A 21,169-nucleotide genomic window follows, 5' to 3' on the forward strand; every position below is an offset into this window, starting at 1 on the left:
AAACAAACTCTGGTTAACCGTCTGTAGTGTGGTAGTGAAGGGTTAACCTTCTGTAGTGTGGTTGTGAAAGGGTTAACCCTTTTGTAGTGTGGTAGTGAAGGGTTAACCTTCTGTAGTGTGGTTGTGAAAGGGTTAACCCTTTTGTAGTGTGGTAGTGAAAGGGTTAAGCCTGATATGATATGGTAATATATCTCTCTATATTTTCCCGCACTTTTCTGGAGTTCCCGCTCTTTCCGCCGCCGTCTGGTGTTTTCTTCTCCTCTACAAAGTACGGAGCGTGGCTGAGCGCCCGCAGCCAGGGAGGCAATTAGAGGACGCGCACCTGCTCTGCATTTTCGGCACACATGCAACAACGGTATCGCGCGACCGGTGACCCTTGCGAGATTTAATCTGATTGGTTCACTCACGGGCCAGTGAGCGGCCATCAGCCAATCTCTCTGGGAGGTTCACTGCAAAAATGCCTCGGCACACTTCCCCCCCCCCCCCCCCCCCCTTTCACCGGCCGTCCGTTTGAACTCCACATTTGCTCCTACTGTACAGTGAGTTGTATCCGCACGGCTCAGATTAGCCACATTGTCTGGGCCGTACGTACAAAGAGACGAGAGACAATGGAACGGAATCACATGGCTGCTAATCCGTGACTCCGCGAGTGCTTATCGGTAGAAGTGCGTAAATGAATGTGGGGGGGGGGGGGGGGGGGGGGGTCACATTAAAAGAGGCTTTTAATAATGTAATGGGGATTTTTTTTAGAGCTACTAACAATAGATTCAGATTCAGATTCAGCTTTATTGTTGCCCAAATTCTTGGGTCTTGCCCCCTCGACCTACAGCATAGCAATAAAATACACAATAAAACAACACAATACACAAAAATACAATAAAAACCAGCATGAAAGTGATGTGAGAGAATGTGACTGTGTTGAGTGTGATTGATATAAAAGTGCAATAACAGTAGAATAAAATACTACGTAGAATACAAAATAAAATGGTTAAGATCTGAATTAATTATATTCCTCGAGGGAATATGGATGCTGTTTTTTGGGGAGCGCTCCTGAGACAACTCGACGATAACGGTCCACGAGCGGCGAACGGGGGGATGGGGGGGGGGGGCATTTGAACGGGGAGGGGGGGGGGGGGGTTTGAACAACGAACCCAATGAACTGGCAACAACAAAGGGCTGCTTAATCCTGTATGTTAAGTCACAAAGACTGACTCTCCGCTGCGCCCGCTGCATCACGCACACGTGGATAGCCACCAATGGGGCTCAGGATGTGGCTATAGGAAGTGAGAGACGGTCGCTACGGATGCGTGCGCCACCGGTCGCCATCTTGATTAGGAGGGGCCTCTGACATCACACTGCATCGAGGGGAAAAACGCTAAAACTGCAAAATGTACAGAAACCGAGTGAAAGGAGGGTGGAGGAGGGTTTCTCCCGTGACACTCGTGGGGTTTCTCCCGTGACGCTCGTGGGGTTTTAATGTGGTATCTTTTTCACACAGCGAGACTCACAAGCTGCGACCCGAAAAAGCCACCGGTCAACAAACACAGACGACGGGACTCGGACACGCTGGCGGCTCGCCCCGGGAATCTGATGTCACAAACCTGTGTAGGGGCTGTTGCTCTAACCTGGAAAAAGGGAACCCCCCCTTATATAAAAAAGTATATAAGTGTTACGGTTGTGATATCGTCACTGTAGGAGCTATTTGATCGTTTTTGTGTTAAGTTTGTAGTTATATATCGTATAGCTCTGCTCAGCGTCATAGTGCAATACTCTTCATATCCAGTATTGAACTGAAATAAATTCTCACATGTACCTTTACCTACCATCATCTGTCTGGCCACACCCCCATCCGCTACCTACATAAGCAGGGGTGCGGCCATACCATCATCTCCGTATTCAATTCTCACCACGTTGAGTGCCTGTTTACACCACTTTAAGTTTGCTGAATCGTTTTGAAGAAAGTTGGAGCTGCGTTAACATTATCTCTTGTTTTTTTCTCTCTCTCACAATTTTAAGTAGAAAAAAGCTAAGTTATAATGTTTTCTTCGGGGGGTCACGCTAGCAACGTCACCCTTCACCAGCGGTTCTCCATTGCCGCCTCTGCCGTGCGTCTTGGGGCGGGATTGACTCCCCGGTCGTGGCAGTTAGTCGCGCCCGATCGGCGTCCGGTGGGTAGCTTGCCTCTCCAAGGAGCTGGTGCACCAGCGGCATCTCCTGTGAGATGGCCTGGTTCCTGCTCTGGTTCCTCCACCGCCGGGGGGCCGTCGGCCGATGGGCAGACGGCTCCTCTCGTGGCGGAGGATCTGAGACGCAAACTTTTCGCCTCTGCTCGCTCCCGTCGTAGGAAGGTGGTTTGCAGGGGCAAACGGCCTGGTTTTGGTGATCTGCTGGAGCCAGATGAGGGTGCTTCTGCTTCTCTGTGGCCGATGGAAACGGAGGATTTCATGGTGGGAGCAGAGGCGCTCTTATTTGACGCCCCGGTGGGGACGCATCACTCTCCCCCTCAGGGTGTGGCAGGGGGTGGTATGTCTCCTTGGGGTCCCTCGTATTCTGGTGTTGGGTTAGAACCTCCGACTCAGCGACGAGATGCCCTGCTATCAGCCACATCGGATGGTGGCACTGCAGTGAGCGGTAGCCTCTCATATGTGAGGGACGTGAGCTTAGTGAAGGTGCGCATGGGGAATTACGTGCCTTGTTCCCGGAGCTCATGGCGGCAGCAGCCGTCGCTAATGGCATGCCTCTGCCGCAGCCACTGCCTGCCCCTGTCCCCGATGACTTGATAGGTCATCTATGGCAACGTCGTCCTGTGAGGGAGACAGGCGTTGTCTGGAAATGTTTCCCCTCAATGGAGGCCTACGTGCGTCAGGGACAGGTGGTCTCTCACATCACTGGCCTTACCCCCGCCTATCTGCAAGTCACGCGGGTGGCGGGTTTGGTCTAGGGAATGAAGGAAGGGATGCCTCGGCTTGATAGACCGATGGCGTCTCTCCTTTGTCCTGAGGTGGTGTGGGAGCTGTTGCGGAAGCCGGTTCCCCAAGGGAAATCGGCTAGGCAATTGGCCAACTGGAGTGAGCAGTCGTTTATCGCCGGAACTCAAACCCTAGCTGCGACATCCAACATCGCGCAGCTAGCACGTTTTATGTCCGGGATGATGACGGGCGGTACGATGCTTGTAACTGAGGGGTACAATTCCCTGACTGTATTACTAGATATGATACTTACTACCACTACCTTTGTACTTAATATTCGGCCACCCAGTACACGGCATAAATATATTATGATGAACACTGTCACGTAGATGAAACGGATCCAACACAAATGTACGAATTAGAAATAGGTCTTTATTTCTACACAGCGATGGTGTGTAGAGCAAGCACTTAATCAAATCAATCACATTTATGAATGGAATTAGTATGCACTTTTATGGCAAGAGTATTCGTCGGTATATCAATAGAGAATGTCCAATCTCTGAAGGCGCAGGTGGTACATATACGACCTGGAATAGTTTAAGGAATAACAGCAATGATACTTTAATGATTATATACTGGACACACTAGGAGAGGGGTTAATCCGGTCGCTTGTAAGCCGACAGGAGTAGGAGGGGGGGGGGGTAGAATCCGGCTGCCTCGTCCGGCCAAGGGTATCCCAGGTGAACCCACTGTAGTGCCGTTCAATGCGCCGGCGATCCTTGGACCACAGATGAAAGCAGGTGGACTCTTTGTGGGCCGGCGTCATCCGGTCCACGGAGGAGAGACGTGAAGCGACCTCGTCTTGCAGAGCGTCTCCTCACCTTGCGTCCTCTCCAGGGGGGGGGGTTCCAACACACGGCAGTGTCGGGGGTCTTTATCCATGGAATAATCAAAGTATACAAAGCATAATCCGTGCCTGGGAAGGCGGGCTGTCGTCGGTAGAATAATCCGGTATACAGGTCCACTCGCTCGTCGGCTCTGGGGCTCCTCGGGTGCAGCTTCACGTGGGGTCAACCACCCTGGGTAAGCAGCCAGTTCTCTGCCCGAAACGATGGGGTACTGACTACGGTAGTATTCTCACCGCACGAAGCACTATATATTAACAGACTATTATTAGCTTAATAGACTACGTCCAACTCGACGATATAGTGCCAAATATGACTATTCAAATATTAATATACACGATGTCTCAATACCGATGGTAGGCGAACTTGGCCTTACTCCCACACGTGGCGTCGCGGGGAGGCTTTACGTCTGTGACTCTATTGGAGGGTAAGAAACTGGACTGAAAAGAAAGTCCTACTTTAGTAGCGCAGTATATATACGCACTATGAACAAATAGTCCCATTAGTGGTGCGGTAGCCAGATTCCTACGCGGAACTAGGACTTGTTCGTACATGTGGAGCGGTACGTTTGAACTGGGTCTGAGGGGTATGGCAGCCTGGCACCAAGGTCTCGACCAATAGTAGAATGGAGACTATTATGGGATGTTCAGTAGGCTAGAATGGATATTCAATGCATATTGTACAAGGAATATACAAGGGATATCAGGGAATATTAGAGAATATACAAATACAATTAAATATATATATATAAATAAATATATATATTCGGTTTAATCTGGCCCTTCACAACAGCCACCCCCTGATTGGTCCCAGACCTAATCAGTTAAACAGAGACAGATTAATCGCGTTGTCTATTTACACATAAGGGTTTGCTGTAGGGGTCAGTCAACTTCACAAAGTCATAGGGTTGTAGGGTCATGGTCATCATCGATTGTGTCTGGGAGTCGAGGCAGTTCTATGAGCCTCGCCACGGGACGGGTGTAAGTGCGACCCTGGACGAGCACTTCAGCTGCTCGGACCTTGCCGTCGGCACCGGTGATCACTTTGCTTACGCGGCCGGCCGGCCACATAGCTCTGGGCAGTGATTGATCAATAATCATGACGACTGTTCCTTCTGTCAAATTGTCTCTCTCCTTTACCCACTTCTGGCGGGTCTGTAGAGACGGTAGGTAGTGCAGTAGGAAACTGTTCCAAAACTTGTCGGCTAATACCTGGCTGTACCTCCACATTCGTCGGCCGTTCGCTTCTTCAGGCCGGTACATTGTCTGTGGTAATGCAGGATCTAGCCGCCCCATCAGGAGTGTGTTGGGGGTAACTGGGTCGATATCCGCCACATCACTGGAGACATATCCGAGGGGCTTCGAGTTAAGTACTCCCTCAATCTCCGTGAGGACTGTCATTAGGACTTCTTCCGCCACAGTCTGGGCCCCAAGTACTGCGTACAGGGCTGTCTTTATGGAGCGCACTTCTCGTTCCCAAGTGCCACCGAAGTGGGGTGCGTTTGGGGGGTTGAATTGGAAATCAACCTGTGCTGGAGCGAGGTGGGTCTTAAGTTCTGGGCCCATAGCTTGGAAGCTCTCTCTCAGCTCTCTTTCGCCGCCTTTGAAGTTTGTCCCATGATCGGACAATAGGGTAGACGGTCTTCCTTTCCGTGATGTGAATCTACGGAAGGCCATAAGGAATGAGTCTGTGCTCATGGTCGGGAGAAGCTCGATGTGTATCGCTCTGGTGGTCATGCATTTGAATACAATACCCCACCGCTTCTCGGTTCCTCTTCCTTTCTTTATGTGCAGCGGGCCAAAGCAGTCCATACCCGTTGAGTGGAATGGCTTGTCACCGATTCGGAGGCGACATGGAGGAAGGTCAGCCATCCTTGGTATGCTGGGCTGCGCGCGCCACTTGCGGCAGTCTAGACATGTTCGCTGGAAGCGTCGTACCGCCTCTCTTCCTTGTAGGATCCAGTAACGACGTCTGATTTCCGTGATGTACATCCTCATCGTATTTCTTTATAATCAGCTCTGTGACCTTGTGTCGGCTGTTCAATACGATCGGGTATTTAATGTCATCCGGTAGATTGGGGGCTCTGCGTAGGCGACCACCCACTCTGATGAGGGTATGAGCGTCGCTCTCGGGGGCCAGATGAATTAATCTGCTGTCGGATGGGACGGGCTTTCCTCCCTGTAGACAGGCCAATTCATCGGGGAACGAGTCTCTCTGGGCTCGCTGCAGTAGAAGCAATTCTGCTTCCTCGTAGTTAGCTGCTGACATATCAGCGGGGGACTTGCACTCCGGGTGGTACCGCAGGAATGTTCTTTGTTGTGCACTCTCTATGGACGTGCAATCGTCTATGTTAGGGTCGGTGGAGGCTACGGTGCTCAATCCACAGAACACAGACTTCTTATTTTCCACCTCCTCTGGACTTGCTTCCCTCGGGATAGGCATAGGCCACTGTCCTTCCGGGAGTCTTAGGAATGCGGGGCCGTCACTGTAGACATTGCGACGGGTGAGGTCATCCAGGGGGATCCCCCGGGTGATGACGTCAGCTGGGTTCTGTTTTGTATCAACGTAGCGCCACTCTGTTTCTCCGGTTAACTCTTCGGTTAAGTCTTGAATCTCGGTGACTCTGACTCCCACGAAGACTTTGTACTTGCATGAGTCCGATTTGATCCAGGCGAGTACCGTCGTGGAATCTGACCACAGGATTGTTCTAGACACCGGTATGGTGAGCTCACGTTGGATGAGCGTGGCTAGGTGCGCTCCGGCTAGGGCTGCGCAGAGCTCTAGACGTGGGATAGATTGTTGCTTGCGTGGGGCTATTCTCGAGCGGGCGAGGACAAATGCTGTGTAGATCTCTCCCCCCTTCTCTTGGGCCCGCAAGTAGGCTACTGATCCGTATGCGACCTCTGAGGCGTCACTGAAGACGTGTAAGTCCATTTTACATGTCTCTGGCCTCACCGTGGGTGGGAAGTAGCTTCGGCGCATATTAACGCCTGGGAGTGAGTGGAGCTCCATCTCCCACTCTCTCCAGGTGGATGCAAGGTGTGCGGGAATGGGGTCGTCCCAGCCCTGGTCCTTGTCCCACAATGCTCGTACAATCATTTTTGCCCTGGTGGTGTACGGTAGAATACATCCTAGCGGGTCATATTGTCGGGCGAGTGTTGTGTACACACTCCGTCTGGTGGTCGGCGCCGCCGCCGGCCTTCCCTGCTCCGTAGTCAGGGGCTTGTGTCTGTAGTAAAGCGAATCTGTTTTGAATCGCCACACCAATCCCAGGGTCATCTCCTGGGCTTCTCCCGGGATTGTAGCCATCCAGGTCTCGCTGCTGGCTGCCTTGTCCTCGGAGGAGAGGCTGCGCAGTACTTGCGGATCGCTGCTGGCCCACTGCCTGAGATCAAAGCCGCCTTTGATCAATGAGGCGCGGAGTTTAATCAGGAGAGCCTCGGCTTCTTCTTGGGTTGAAAGGCTTTGTAGACAGTTGTCTACGTAGAAGCTGTTCTTTACGCTGTGTCGGACCTCTTCGTCCGCTGCTGGGTCCTCTGCTACATGTTTCTGTAGTGCAAATGTAGCACAGCAGGGGCTGCACGTCGTTCCGAAGGGGAGGACTTCCCATTGGTAGATGGCTGGGTGCTCATCTCCTGGCTTCTCTCTCCATAGGAACCGTAACAGGGGCTTGTCCGCCTCTACTAATCTCACCTGCAGGAACATTCCTTTAATGTCCCCGCTGATGGCCACCTTTTCCTGGCGGAAGCGGAGTAGAACGCCGAGTAGGGAGGGGCCGAGTGTGGGACCGGGCAGTAACTCTTTATTCAGATTTTGGGATCCGATCTGGTAGCTGCAGTTAAATACTATGCGGTCTTTACCGTTGTGATGGACCTTGTGGTGAGGCACGTACCACGATTCAGTGGTCTGGTCAGCCTCTTTAATGTCCATCTTTGTGACGTGTCCCGCTGTGATGAGCTTCTCAATCTCAGCGCGGTATACACTCTCTTGGGCGGGGTTCTTGGCTAAGCGCCGCTCCGTGTTCAGCAGGTACCGTTCTGTGGCGTCTGTCTTGGCGTGGAAAGTAGGCATTCCTTCTCGCCGCAGGAGTGGCGTGGCGTATCTCAACACGCCGTTGACCGGGACTCTCTTGGTCCCTGTCTCGAGGAGGTGAATGGCGTAAATGTCATCTTTAGAGCGAATGTCTTTCTTTCCGTTCTTAAAGGGCATTTGTTCCAAGGTCCATAGCCGCTCTACGTGTTGCAGGAGTGCGGTTTCTCCCTCTGTGACTCGGGAGTGGAGACATCTAGTGGCTGTACTTCGGTTGAGAGATTTGGCGAGCGGGCCTTGGAGAGTCCATCCCAAACGGGTCTCGACTGCTGCAGGACAGCCTCGGGGTCCGGTATGAACCCGGTCTATCGGGACAATGAGGTCTGCATGGTCGGAGCCTATCAACAGGGTCGGCATAGCATTGTCTATGAGCGGGATCGGTAACTTGCGCAGATGTGCATATTTCTCCATCAGCTTGGCGACGGGGTATGTGTACCGCGACAGTCCTATTTCTTGGCTGGTGAAAGCGTCTGTAATCTGGTACCGTCGCTCAGGCTGGCCGCTTGCTGCGATAGAGAATGAGACATTCTCGCCCTTTATCGTCTTCAAATCTCGTCTTATTGTCCGAATTGTCATTTGGGTTTCGCTTCCCCGCAGCCCTAGCTGGGCCGCAGCGGAGGCGAGCAGCAGGGTCTTCTCTGACCCGTCATCGAGGACGGCGTAAGTGTCCAGGACTTTATTCTGGTAGCTTAGTGTCACACGCACTACTTTTAGGAGTACTCGGGCTCCACTGCTGCTGGCGGGATCGATGTACATGACGCTCGCTTTGCGGCTGGATGGTGCGGGTGAAGGGCGCCGTCTGTTACTGTCGTGAAGTATGTCCAGATGGGCTCCATCGCACTTGGTGCACCTTTTCTTTAAGCGGCATTCGGCTGCCATGTGTGAGCGCGCACAGCGAAAGCAGCGGTTGTTGGACTTTATCCATTGACTTGCTTCCTCCGCGTTCAGCTTGGGGAAGGAGTCACATTGCGCTAGCCAGTGTTCTTTCTCACAGTAGGGGCACACTATCTTCCACTTCTCCGTTCTGGAGGGGGTACTGTGGCTCCTGCTGCTCGGTACTGACTCCGATTGGTGCATCACGGTCACCGATCTTCTTCCATCATTTAGTCGTCTGGTTCCTTCTCTGGAGCCAGGGGTGCTCCGTCCGAATGTATCTAGCCGTAGGCTGCTGACTTCTCTCGCCAGGAAGTCTGCTAGATCGAGGAGGTTCGGTTCGGGGCCATTCGGGTCTCTGTGGTCCCTCTGCCGCCTAAAGCGCTCCTGACGAGCGGGCGGCAGCTTCTCCAGAATCCTTTCCACATTTGAGTTGGCGTAAAGTTCATGCCTCCCCTTCTCTCTTTGCGCTCCCAACATCCCTACCAGGGACTGCACTCTGATGGACAGGTCGTCCAGTGCTCGATTGTCTATTGCTGGGGGTAAGCGGTCGATGTGTCGGATCTCCTGGATCACGTAATCCCATATGCGCCCATACCTCTGGTCCAATGCTACCAGCGCTGCTGTGTATGGGGTGGTGGAAGTCGCGTAGGCGAGCGCTATATTATGTGCGCGGGGCACCTTTAAGTGCTTCAGTAGGATGGCGTATTTGTGGCGTTCATCCAATACATCCACCAACATGGTCTCCAGACACATGCGGAGTTCTGTATACTGGGCCCGGTTCTCTTGGGTGAAGTCGGGTACCATAGGCGTGCCAATGTATGACGCTGACTGTGGATACATCGGCGAGCGTTGGGGGAGAGGCCTCCTAGGCGAGTCTCCTCCCGCTCCTTGGTATGGGCTGGTACCGGCAGTGTACCATGGCCCGCTTGTCCAGGTGCTGTTCCTCGGTGCGGGTCGTGCGTCGTGCTCACCCGTGTATAGAGTCGGGGGTCTGTAGCGCAGCTCCGCGGGAGTATAGCCTGGGCTGTACCGGACCTGCTGGTCCGGTAGAGTACTGTGCTGTCTTCGGGCGTGGTTCTCCTCCTCTTCCTCTTTGTCTTCAGTTAGGTCATCCAGTGCTTGTAGTCTCTGGTTTAGCCTCTCCACAGGATATGCTGCTCCTTCCCGGTTGCTAGGTCTCGCTTGGACCGGTGGGGGGAGGTGGTCTGTGGGGGGTATAGACCTCGTCTGTTGGTCAAGTTCAGGGTTGTTTACTCGGCTAGGGGATGCCGCCCTGGAGGTGTGTCTAGACGAGTTCCTGGAGCCTCTGGCGGAGGGAGAGGGTGTTGTCCGTCTGATCAGCTGTTCTATTAGTTGCGACTGCTGTCTGTCGCGCGCTGCGTCCCGTTGAGCACCGGCTCGTTCTCGGGCCACATTCTCTTCCATCTGAATGCGTCTTATTTCTAGACGTATCTGCTCGTGTTCGCTTCGCTGCTGGATCTGCAGTCGGTCGCGTTCAGCAGCGGCGTTCAGGCTGATGAGGAAGGCCTGCTGTAGGGTCCTCTCTGCCTCGCTGGGAGAAGGCGGTTGTATAGGGGAGCCTTCCCTCGGGGTACTCCTTGCGGAGCCTTGGAGCTCTATCTCCACGGTGCTCTCCCCGTCTTCTTCCGTGCCGAGTTCTCTCTCGGTAGCGTTGTATTCCTCCCGGGACTCATCGGGGACTACTTCTTCAGTACTGGCGGGGTGTGAAGTCATATCTGGTTCCCACTGGTCCCCACCGTGAACTTGGTCAGTTACATTAGAGCCCGTAGGGGCCTCTATGGTCGGGGTAGTCTGGGCGTTGGGGTTAGACATACTTTTACTTTCTAGTTTTACCGCGTTTACTGTTAGTAGAAGACTAGGTTGTTGACTGACAGCGTAGGCCTCTAAGTACTGAGGGAGCCGTTGTTCGCGCTGCGGGCGTTGGTTAGGAGGATCGTTTCGTGGAGTGTTCATCATAGGCCATTTCAATATTAATAACACTATATTAATATTACACTAATTACCCTCCGGCTCGAAGGACCAATTGTAACTGAGGGGTACAATTCCCTGACTGTATTACTAGATATGATACTTACTACCACTACCTTTGTACTTAATATTCGGCCACCCAGTACACGGCATAAATATATTATGATGAACACTGTCACGTAGATGAAACGGATCCAACACAAATGTACGAATTAGAAATAGGTCTTTATTTCTACACAGCGATGGTGTGTAGAGCAAGCACTTAATCAAATCAATCACATTTATGAATGGAATTAGTATGCACTTTTATGGCAAGAGTATTCGTCGGTATATCAATAGAGAATGTCCAATCTCTGAAGGCGCAGGTGGTACATATACGACCTGGAATAGTTTAAGGAATAACAGCAATGATACTTTAATGATTATATACTGGACACACTAGGAGAGGGGTTAATCCGGTCGCTTGTAAGCCGACAGGAGTAGGAGGGGGGGGGGGTAGAATCCGGCTGCCTCGTCCGGCCAAGGGTATCCCAGGTGAACCCACTGTAGTGCCGTTCAATGCGCCGGCGATCCTTGGACCACAGATGAAAGCAGGTGGACTCTTTGTGGGCCGGCGTCATCCGGTCCACGGAGGAGAGACGTGAAGCGACCTCGTCTTGCAGAGCGTCTCCTCACCTTGCGTCCTCTCCAGGGGGGGGGGTTCCAACACACGGCAGTGTCGGGGGTCTTTATCCATGGAATAATCAAAGTATACAAAGCATAATCCGTGCCTGTCGTCGGTAGAATAATCCGGTATACAGGTCCACTCGCTCGTCGGCTCTGGGGCTCCTCGGGTGCAGCTTCACGTGGGGTCAACCACCCTGGGTAAGCAGCCAGTTCTCTGCCCGAAACGATGGGGTACTGACTACGGTAGTATTCTCACCGCACGAAGCACTATATATTAACAGACTATTATTAGCTTAATAGACTACGTCCAACTCGACGATATAGTGCCAAATATGACTATTCAAATATTAATATACACAATGTCTCAATACCGATGGTAGGCGAACTTGGCCTTACTCCCACACGTGGCGTCGCGGGGAGGCTTTACGTCTGTGACTCTATTGGAGGGTAAGAAACTGGACTGAAAAGAAAGTCCTACTTTAGTAGCGCAGTATATATACGCACTATGAACAAATAGTCCCATTAGTGGTGCGGTAGCCAGATTCCTACGCGGAACTAGGACTTGTTCGTACATGTGGAGCGGTACGTTTGAACTGGGTCTGAGGGGTATGGCAGCCTGGCACCAAGGTCTCGACCAATAGTAGAATGGAGACTATTATGGGATGTTCAGTAGGCTAGAATGGATATTCAATGCATATTGTACAAGGAATATACAAGGGATATCAGGGAATATTAGAGAATATACAAATACAATTAAATATATATATATAAATAAATAAATATATATATTCGGTTTAATCTGGCCCTTCACAACAATGCTGGATGACCATCAACAAGTCCTGCATGCCCAGGCGGCTGGAGCCATCCTGCATCTGATTCAGCTGCAGGCCATAGCCGCCGGGAAGATACGCGCCCTGGCAACTCTGTCCCAGCGCCACCTTTGGCTGGAGCAGGCGAGAGTACCGGACAGGAAGAGGCTTCCCCTGCTTACGGCACCCCTCTCCGATGCTGGGCTCTTCGGGTCGGCGATGCAGCTCATGACCACAGCCTGCAGGGACATGGAGGAGGAGCGTGCAGTGCTCCAGCCCCATTTCCCCGCACCCGATGTCGCCGGTGGAGTTCGACGGAGGCCTCGTCGTCGGGGACCCGCGACCGTCGTCACCGCCACTACTACCGCCACTGCTGGTCCTTCGGCCAAGAAGGCCAGGAGGAGAGAGGGTGCCTCGACCACTATAGCCAGCCAACCCACGCCCGGAGGTGACGGTAGGGATCATCGAGACCAGGCACCCCAGTACCGTCCCTCTCGTGGCAGGCGCCGCTGATGTGACTTTCCCCTCCTGTTTACCCCTGCTCCCTTCCCCGGCCCAACTATGACTTTGTATAACAATAAAAAGTCCCTCCTAGGAGGGACTGTATTTTGTTACAAACTGTGTGTTTATTCATTACATATGTTGGGGATATGATGTGTAGATCCTTCGCCTAGTGTGGGGTTGATAGGAGAGCTAGACTTTAGTCTTTAGCTGGTCGCTATATATATATGTGTTCTTAGCAAGGCCTGTAGCTAACACTCGATCGAAAGGCTTTTTCTTTCCTCATCCTGAAGAATTATGTTTCTTCCTATAAGGGTAGAGGTTTAGTTGTGTGTTCTGTTACGTTGAAACAGTGGCATTGAGCCACAACACTGTAGTGTTGGCCTACAGAAGTACTTGTGTGTGTGTAGTTGTGCCACGGTCTTATAGACCTCTCTCTCTCTCTCTCTCTCTCTCTCTCTCGATCTTCTGTGTTTCTTGAAACATAAAACACGGGTGTCGTGTTCACACATAAACCTTGGCCTTGTTATAAACCCTGTTCGCAGACGTTTGTCGTCTGTGGCTAGCGTGCGTTGGGTTAGCTTATCCTGTTAGGATATACGCTGTTCATTAGCATGCTGGCTACATAAGGTATCATCATGGCTGTTTATTATTATCGTATACGAGGTATGGGTTCGTGAGGGGGTAACCGGATAAACCCCTCCTTCCCTCTTTTCTGATTGGTCGGGGGGTTTAGCCCTCTTTCATTCGGTCCTGCCGCGCTGATTGGTCAGTACGGCATGGAGGGGGGGGGGGAGGGAATTCCCTGACTCCTCACCTATCATGGTCGGTTGAGTCATGGGATTCCCCCCGCCATAGAATACATCACTGGGCACCTGACTGGGCACCTGACTTCTGTGAGTTCTTTACAGGCCCCATGTGTGGTTCTCTGTTATTGTCAAGTTGGTGTGGCGGGGCGTAGGAACTTAAGAGTTCTGCTACGCTCGATATATATGTAACTTGAGCCTTTTGGTCACGTGGCTCAATGTTACATTCACTTTTCAAGTTGTTGCTCACGTGGGAAGTCTCTCTGGGGGTTCCCGTCCCCTCCTTATGGAGTAGGTTGACGGGGTATTGTTTTTTCCCTCAGCCGCGTCGCATGGGACCCATGTCCGTATTTTTTCTCTTTTCTGTAGAAAAATTTAATAAAAACGCAGCTTCTTGTCGTTCTCCCAGGCGGCTTGGAGGAACGGTATCTGGTGTCTTGTTAGACTATCCATTGATGTGTTTTGGGTCTCAACGTGTACATAGTGCTGGCCCTGGGTGCTTCTGACAGGAATCACGCATGGGCTTGCGCGCCTTGGTTGCTCATCATTAAAACAGCGTTTTTATGGGGCAACTGGGATGGAGTTTGTCTCTTCCGAGCGCCAGTGTTGTCTCGACGAATTCTCGTTCATATCTGGGGGATATTAACGGAATAGATCAAAGCATAGGTGGAGGGGTCTCACACCCTTGGGGTGGGCCACCGAGCGCGGTACGAAAGGGACCGTCTGGGTGGCGCCCTCTATAATGTTTTGGATCAACACGCATACCTACCCCCCTCCTAGGGTTGGGGATGTCGGCGTGATTAGGACACGGGACTGATTCTGGTCACGCCGGTCCAGGTCAGTTAACCCGTTGTCCGCCGGGGACGCAGATCTGCTGTTCTGGTACCCTGAGGGACTTGTGCTTTTTTCGGGGGGAAAAATGCCGGGTCGGCCTGGGTGTTGCAGGGTTTGACGTTATGGAGATGTTCGTGGTTGTGTTACTACGTATTACCCCTCACTGTTGCTTGGTCCATGTTGTGTTGTACCTTGTGCTGCGTTAAGGGGGCCTGGTCCTTCTCCATTATTTTCGCCCCTCTCTTCTCCTGCTTAAGCATGGCTGGGAGGGGGCTGTTGAGGTGGTTCTTATGGAACTCCTCTGGCATCCCTGTGTACGTCCCGGTCCGCCGGGCCCGGTCCGAAATTGTTTCGTCGACCCGTAGGCCTGGGATAACCCCTTTTTGAAAACTGAAATACTTGTACTGCGGTATAGCCAGTGTATACCCGCAGTTGTGTTTTGGAGTTTTTTCTTGAGGGGTTATAGGAACAACCACCTCATGTTTGAACCAAGGGGGTGGTTGGTTCCCAGGTGTGTTGGTAGCAGAGTCAACTCTCGGGTTAGGCCGGTTGAGTGTGCCCCCGCACGTTTCATGACGTCTGCCAATCGTGTCAGCCTTCTCTGCCTCGACCGCTCTAGAGAGTCTGGTTTTTTTTGTGGAGGCTGTGACATGGTGCACAACAATACCAGCATACGCCCCTTCCGCCGGGGTGCTGTTTCAGCAGACCCCTTTGGCGCCTGTCTAGTCCGCAGTGCTCCAGGCTCAGGTCAAGTGCCTGTTGCCTGGATTGAGGGATCGACCTCTTCTGGAGGTCGTCTCCCCGGTGCGCTGCCTGCTCCCGCTGTGGGTGTAGCCTCTTGAGTGCTTCGAGTTTACAGCCATGCCAACCTGAACACGCCCGATCTCGTTCGATTTCGGAAGCGGTATAGGTTCAGGCCTGGGTTGTGCTTGGATGGGTGACTGCCTGAGTATACCAGGGTCAGTGAGCTAGGCGGCGTGCTATAGGGGGGAAGGGCCTGCTCTTGGATGGGCCCTGTCCGAATACGCTGGCGATGTGGGGGGCGGTGTCACTAGTCACCGCCTGGTGAGGTCTCGATGCTGTGGCGTCATTGGCCTCTCCAGGCCCCCCTTTTTTCCGGGGGGGTCCAGTCCCTTCTGGATCTGGGTCCTCCTTCGCGCTCCGCTGCTACGGCCTTGCCACGCAGTTGGGCTTTCTCTTGACCCCGTGTTTTTTAGGGGTGGTAACGGGGGTTTGTTCCTTCCGTTCGTTCCCTAGTGGCATGCGGGTTGTGCGTTTGTGTAGTCGTGGGTACGCTACACGGTCGGCTCACCCTGTGCGTTGAGTTGCTTAAGCTCCTCTTCGCGCAGTCGGATCCGACTCCCTCCCGTCCTCCGCTAGGGGGGTTCGGGGGGGCTCGGGTCCTCCCCGGTTCTGATGGTTGTGGGGGGCCTCAGCGGGTTCATTTGTCGAGCTCAGCTCTGCTCAGCTCCTGTGTTGCACTATGACGCTGAGCAGAGCTATACGATATATAATGTACGGTTATGTATATAACCATAGTTATATGAGTATAGTGACGCTCAGCGTCAGGACTCACTGAGGACCCCTTGATCTTGCCTTGTGGTGAAGGATTGGGAAGAAGATGATGGTATGGCCACACCCCTGCTTATGTAGGTAGCGGATGGGGGTGTGGCCAGACAGATGATGGTAGGTAAAGGTACATGTGACAATTTATTTCAGTTCAATACTGGATATGAAGAGTATTGCACTATGACGCTGAGCGTCACTATACTCATATAACTATGGTTATATACATAACCGTACATTTGTTAAGTTCATCACTGGGTGGCAGCGCGGAGCTCATGGGTTTTGAATAAAGGCACAGGATAGGCTATGGCAATCAAGGTATCTAGGTATGGGTGACGGAGAGGTCTCACGGTTTTTACCGCACGAACACACGCACGTACCCTCGCTCGTTTTCAGTATTATTGACAGCATTATGCAGAAATTATTGTTTGGCTCATCACATGTATTATGTTAAATACTTCAATTAAATGGGAACTTCACCCAACGGCAGGTGACACCGACTCGACATTGTGATTTTTCTAATTGCGCGTCAAAGACGAGGACATCAGGATAGTCGCTACAGTCACTTTAAACGTCGATGCCCTGAGGGAGTTTCAAACTCGTGGTCTGCCGCACCACGGGTCGACAGCACAGACCTCTATACCAAGAGGTGAATTCACTTCTTTGTAACGTGTCTATGTGTCTTTTGAGGATGTGAGAGTGAGTTTAACCCATAGCACCGCTACTCACCCCAGCCCTTCGTGACTGCGCTTCACGGTACCGTCCGTTACATAAGTATAACATATTTTCGCCACTCAAAAGGGCACTTTAGCGTGACATTTTTCAACCGTGGGGGGCACATGGTCAAGTTTAGACCATTGGGGCACGTCCTTTTGCCGCTCAAAAGGGCACTTTTTGACTGTGGGGGCACCAGGGGGGCGCGGCAGTGTCAACTCAGCCAATCAGAGTGAACGGCCTGTTGCCAGGGCAACAGTAGGCCATACCCGTGCACAGTCCCCCCGGCTTCACTGTATCCCTGTATTCAGATAACAACAGCTCCAAACTCACTCAGATCCAAACTCACCAGGATCCAAACTCACTCAGATCTCGTTTCCTACTCACCCACGGTGTCACACGGCTCATCTTTATGCACGCAGAAGTCTTTCCTGCGAAATAAAAAAAGACAAAAAGGAAAAACATGAATTTAATTGATTTAAATTGAAATAAAATAAACGGTGCATTTATATATAGCGCTTTTAATTCAAAGCGCTTCACAATTTAAGTTAAGTGTCTTGCTCCCGGTGCGCTGCCAGGAATCGAACTGGGAGAACCTCTGGATTACCAGACGACTGCTCTACCTCCTGAGTCGCTGTTGTTTCAGCAGCTAAGCGCTAAGGCGCGGCAACGTGACGTCACAGAAATACCCAGTGTCTTAAGAAATGTACTTTACTTTCAGTCTTTGATGAGGAGAAGGTTCCCATTGTACCTTATGTTTGCGGGGAGTTCACTGAAAACACCCTGTTTTCTCTCTCTCCTAGTCCCTATCATGTCAATGTGTTATGAATTGAAAATGGGGGACCCTGATGTAAACAAGACGAAAGTCTTTCTCTGTTCTGCATCCCCTTAACAATTGTGTGTATTGAGCCGTACTGTATTGTACCCATTCTGCAATCTGTTAAATAAAGTTTTCAATCAATCAATCAATGTCAGCACGTCTTCAGGTACCGTGGAGAGAGAGCGGATATCTAACGGTCATTTTATTGATTTATTGTACTTTACTGTAGATTGCACAATTACTGTCTATTCTATTTTACTAACTATTTTATTGCACTGCACTATTGCATAATTTTACTCTGTCTATTCTATTTTACTAACTATTTTATTGCACTGCACTATTGCACTATTTTACTATGTCTATTCTATTTTACTCTTGTATTACTGTCTATTTTAAAATGGCCATAGAATCAAACCATAAACAAAGAGGCCTATTAACACATTCACGGCCAGGGGTCGCTGTTTACCTTCTGTATAGAACGCCAGTGCTGTAAGTCAATGGGGCGCTTTGTTCACTTGCGAGTGCTTAAAATATATCTTATATTATAGCTATGGATCTAATACACCCGTCGATTGTCAGTGAGTTGCTTCCAGTCAACATGCACTAAACAGATTGTTTTTTCATCCGTACATTTCCGTTTTATACCGCTTTGAATATGAGTATAGTTTTGGTGATTCTTAGTAATCCCAGGAAAAGACGCGATAATAGCGTTTTAGTGGAATCCATTATCTAATCATCCTGAAATCAACGCTAGATTATCGTTATTATCCTTCCTCATGCAAGAATGAAAATGGCCCTGGAGCGCGGCGTGCCCCCCACAGCGTTTCTAATGTAGTGCAGTTGCTGCCACAATGTGTTAGGGGGCGGTATTGACCGTCTGCAATCGCAGACACACTCAGAACAGTATGCACAAGGTGCCTCGATGAATTATGAAAGGCAATAGCGAATAAAAGAAATAACGAGTTAAATACGTATATATACGTGGTTGGCCAGGAATGTGTTAAGATGTTAGATCCTAATATGAAAAACCATGTGATTTAATGCTCTATAAGGACCTTGACATTGTCTATTTTGCTGCCGTCTATTTCATGCTCGTTTTATACTTATTTCATGTCGGCACTTTATGCTCTTGATCTGACTATTTCTTATGCTTGTGTCTTTTTTTACTGCTGTGAAGCACTTTGAGCTGCAATTCTTGTATGAAAGGTGCTATACAAATAAAGTTATTATTATTATTATTATTATTATTATTATTATTATTATTATTATTATTATTATTATTATTATTATTATTATTATTATTAGTCTGTAAAGTTATTGAACAGAGTCATATTGTTGATGGGGAGGCTGATTCTGTTTTCACCGGGAGGACGTTACAGCGGTCGATAACGAGGTCCATCTCCTGGCTCACCTCCAGATTCATATTGTCAAAATAAATCCAGTCGCGCAAATTATACCAAGATTATTATCCCTATTCTTCCGTTTATGAAATGAAGTGGGCTTAATGACGCTCACACGCCTGACGTAATCCGGAGGTTCCCGGTTCGATTCCCGCTCCTCCCGGGCAGCGTGTCGATGTGTCCTTGAGCAAGACACTTAACCCCCCTAATTGCTCCCGATGAGCAGGTCGGCACCTTGCATGGTCGCCTCCACCCATCGGTGTGTGAATGTGTGAGTGAACGGGTAAAGATGTGAGGCACAAATTGTAAAGCGCTTTGGATAAAAGCTGCTATATAAATGCAGCCATTTACCAGTTACCAGACGCCGTCGAACCCGAGCCCCATTTATTAAGCGGATGAATAACATATTCTAGACACCGCTAATAATGTCTGTGTTCTGCTATGCTACACTTGAAAAACATAATTTATTGGAGTCAATTATCTACATTATTACCAACTGCGGCCTCCTCTGTGATCAATCATGGAAGACGGAGCGAAGGTTTGAATTTGAGCCCCGCAGCGGAGCGTCGTTCATCAATCCTTCTAGACGTGAAAGAGGTTGAGAGTTGATCGCAGAGCGTTGCCACGACGATGTCAGTCGACGTCCCAGGACTCATTAGGATCTAATTGTAAGTGGAAATGAGTTTGAGTGTATATTCAAGTGCATATTGAAAGAGTTATACGTACAGATTTCTGTGTATTTTGCGAGACGAATGAGGCCCAATAAACCAGGCCTACCAGACTCAGGCCGCGCTCTTTGCCAAGAGAAAAGGGCAAAAAAAAAACGAGTTTTGTTGCGTATTAACTTTCAGTCTCATCAATATAAAAATGATTGCAGGAAAGGGATACGACTCTCCTCGATTATTATACTGGCTTTAATTAGTTGGCAAATATATTTTTTTTATTATTAAAAGGCGGCCAAGAAATGGCAGCTGCCATGCCTTGTCATATTCAACTGTCACCTATGCGGTTTAGCGTACAGAAATGAACTATAGTTCATTAACCGCGGAAATACTATAGTGATTCATAATATTCCTGTGTCGTCATCCCCTCCCACACACACACACGCACGTACACACGCACGCACGCACGCACGCACGACACACACACACACACAGAAACACAAAAAATACTAAAGTATACAGTATTACTACACTATTACTATAGTAGTTGGTGCGTATACAAAAATAAAAGCACAGGAATCCTCCAGTTTTACTACAGTTCATGTTTGTATGGGCTTTGGTGTTCTTTCCAGAGGGGACTGGCAATATATAAAAAAATAAACACAATGGTTAGAGGGTGCTGGGGCAGTTAGAGGGTGCTGGGGCAGTTAGAGGGTGCTGGGGCAGTTAGAGGGTCTGGGGCAGTTAGAGGGTGCTGGGGCAGTTAGAGGGTGCTGGGGCAGTTAGAGGGTGCTGGGGCAGTTAGAGGGTGCTGGGGAGTTAGAGGGTGCTGGGGCAGTTAGAGGGCTGGGGCAGTTAGAGGGTGCTGGGGGAGTTAGAGGGTGCTGGGGCAGTTAGAGGGTGCTGGGGCAGTTAGAGGGTGCTGGGGCAGTTAGAGGGTGCTGGGGCAGTTAGAGGGTGCTGGGGCAGTTAGAGGGTGCTGGGGCAGTTAGAGGGTGCTGGGGCAGTTAGAGGGTGCTGGGGCAGTTAGAGGGTGCTGGGGCAGTTAGAGGGTGCTGGGGCAGTTAGAGGGTGCTGGGGCAGTTAGAGGGTGCTGGGGCAGTTAGTTCAGAGGGTGCTGGGGCAGTTAGTTCAGAGGGTGCTGGGGCAGTTAGAGGGTGCTGGGGCAGTTAGTTCAGAGGGTGCTGGGGCAGTTAGAGGGTGCTGGGGCAGTTAGTTCAGAGGGTGCTGGGGCAGTTAGTTCAGAGGGTGCTGGGGCAGTTAGAGGGTGCTGGGGCAGTTAGAGGGTGCTGGGGCAGTTAGTTCAGAGGGTGCTGGGGCAGTTAGAGGGTGCTGGGGCAGTTAGAGGGTGCTGGGGCAGTTAGAGGGTGCTGGGGCAGTTAGAGGGTGCTGGGGCAGTTAGAGGGTGCTGGGGCAGTTAGTTCAGAGGGTGCTGGGGCAGTTAGAGGGTGCTGGGGCAGTTAGAGGGTGCTGGGGCAGTTAGAGGGTGCTGGGGCAGTTAGAGGGTGCTGGGGCAGTTAGAGGGTGCTGGGGCAGTTAGAGGGTGCTGGGGCAGTTAGAGGGTGCTGGGGCAGTTAGAGGTGCTGGGGCAGTTAGAGGGTGCTGGGGCAGTTAGAGGGTGCT

The 21,169-nt window shown here is 50.9% G+C and overlaps 1 protein-coding gene across 1 annotated transcript in view; it reads right to left on the bottom strand.

Moving 5' to 3' along the window:
• The window catches only part of LOC311237989 (A disintegrin and metalloproteinase with thrombospondin motifs 19-like), a gene marked incomplete at its 3' end in the record, with an annotated part of 279,286 nt that overhangs the window by 191,725 nt on the left and 66,392 nt on the right, over positions 1-21,169 (bottom strand). Inside the window, 1 exon segment of the mRNA XM_084325960.1 lies at positions 17,056-17,095. Within this exon segment, the coding sequence (XP_084182086.1) occupies positions 17,056-17,095 (40 nt within the window).

The sequence above is a fragment of the Notolepis coatsorum genome (genome assembly GCF_963971535.1).
Source record: "Notolepis coatsorum genome assembly, chromosome: 12".
NCBI classification, from domain to species: domain Eukaryota; kingdom Metazoa; phylum Chordata; class Actinopteri; order Aulopiformes; family Paralepididae; genus Notolepis; species Notolepis coatsorum.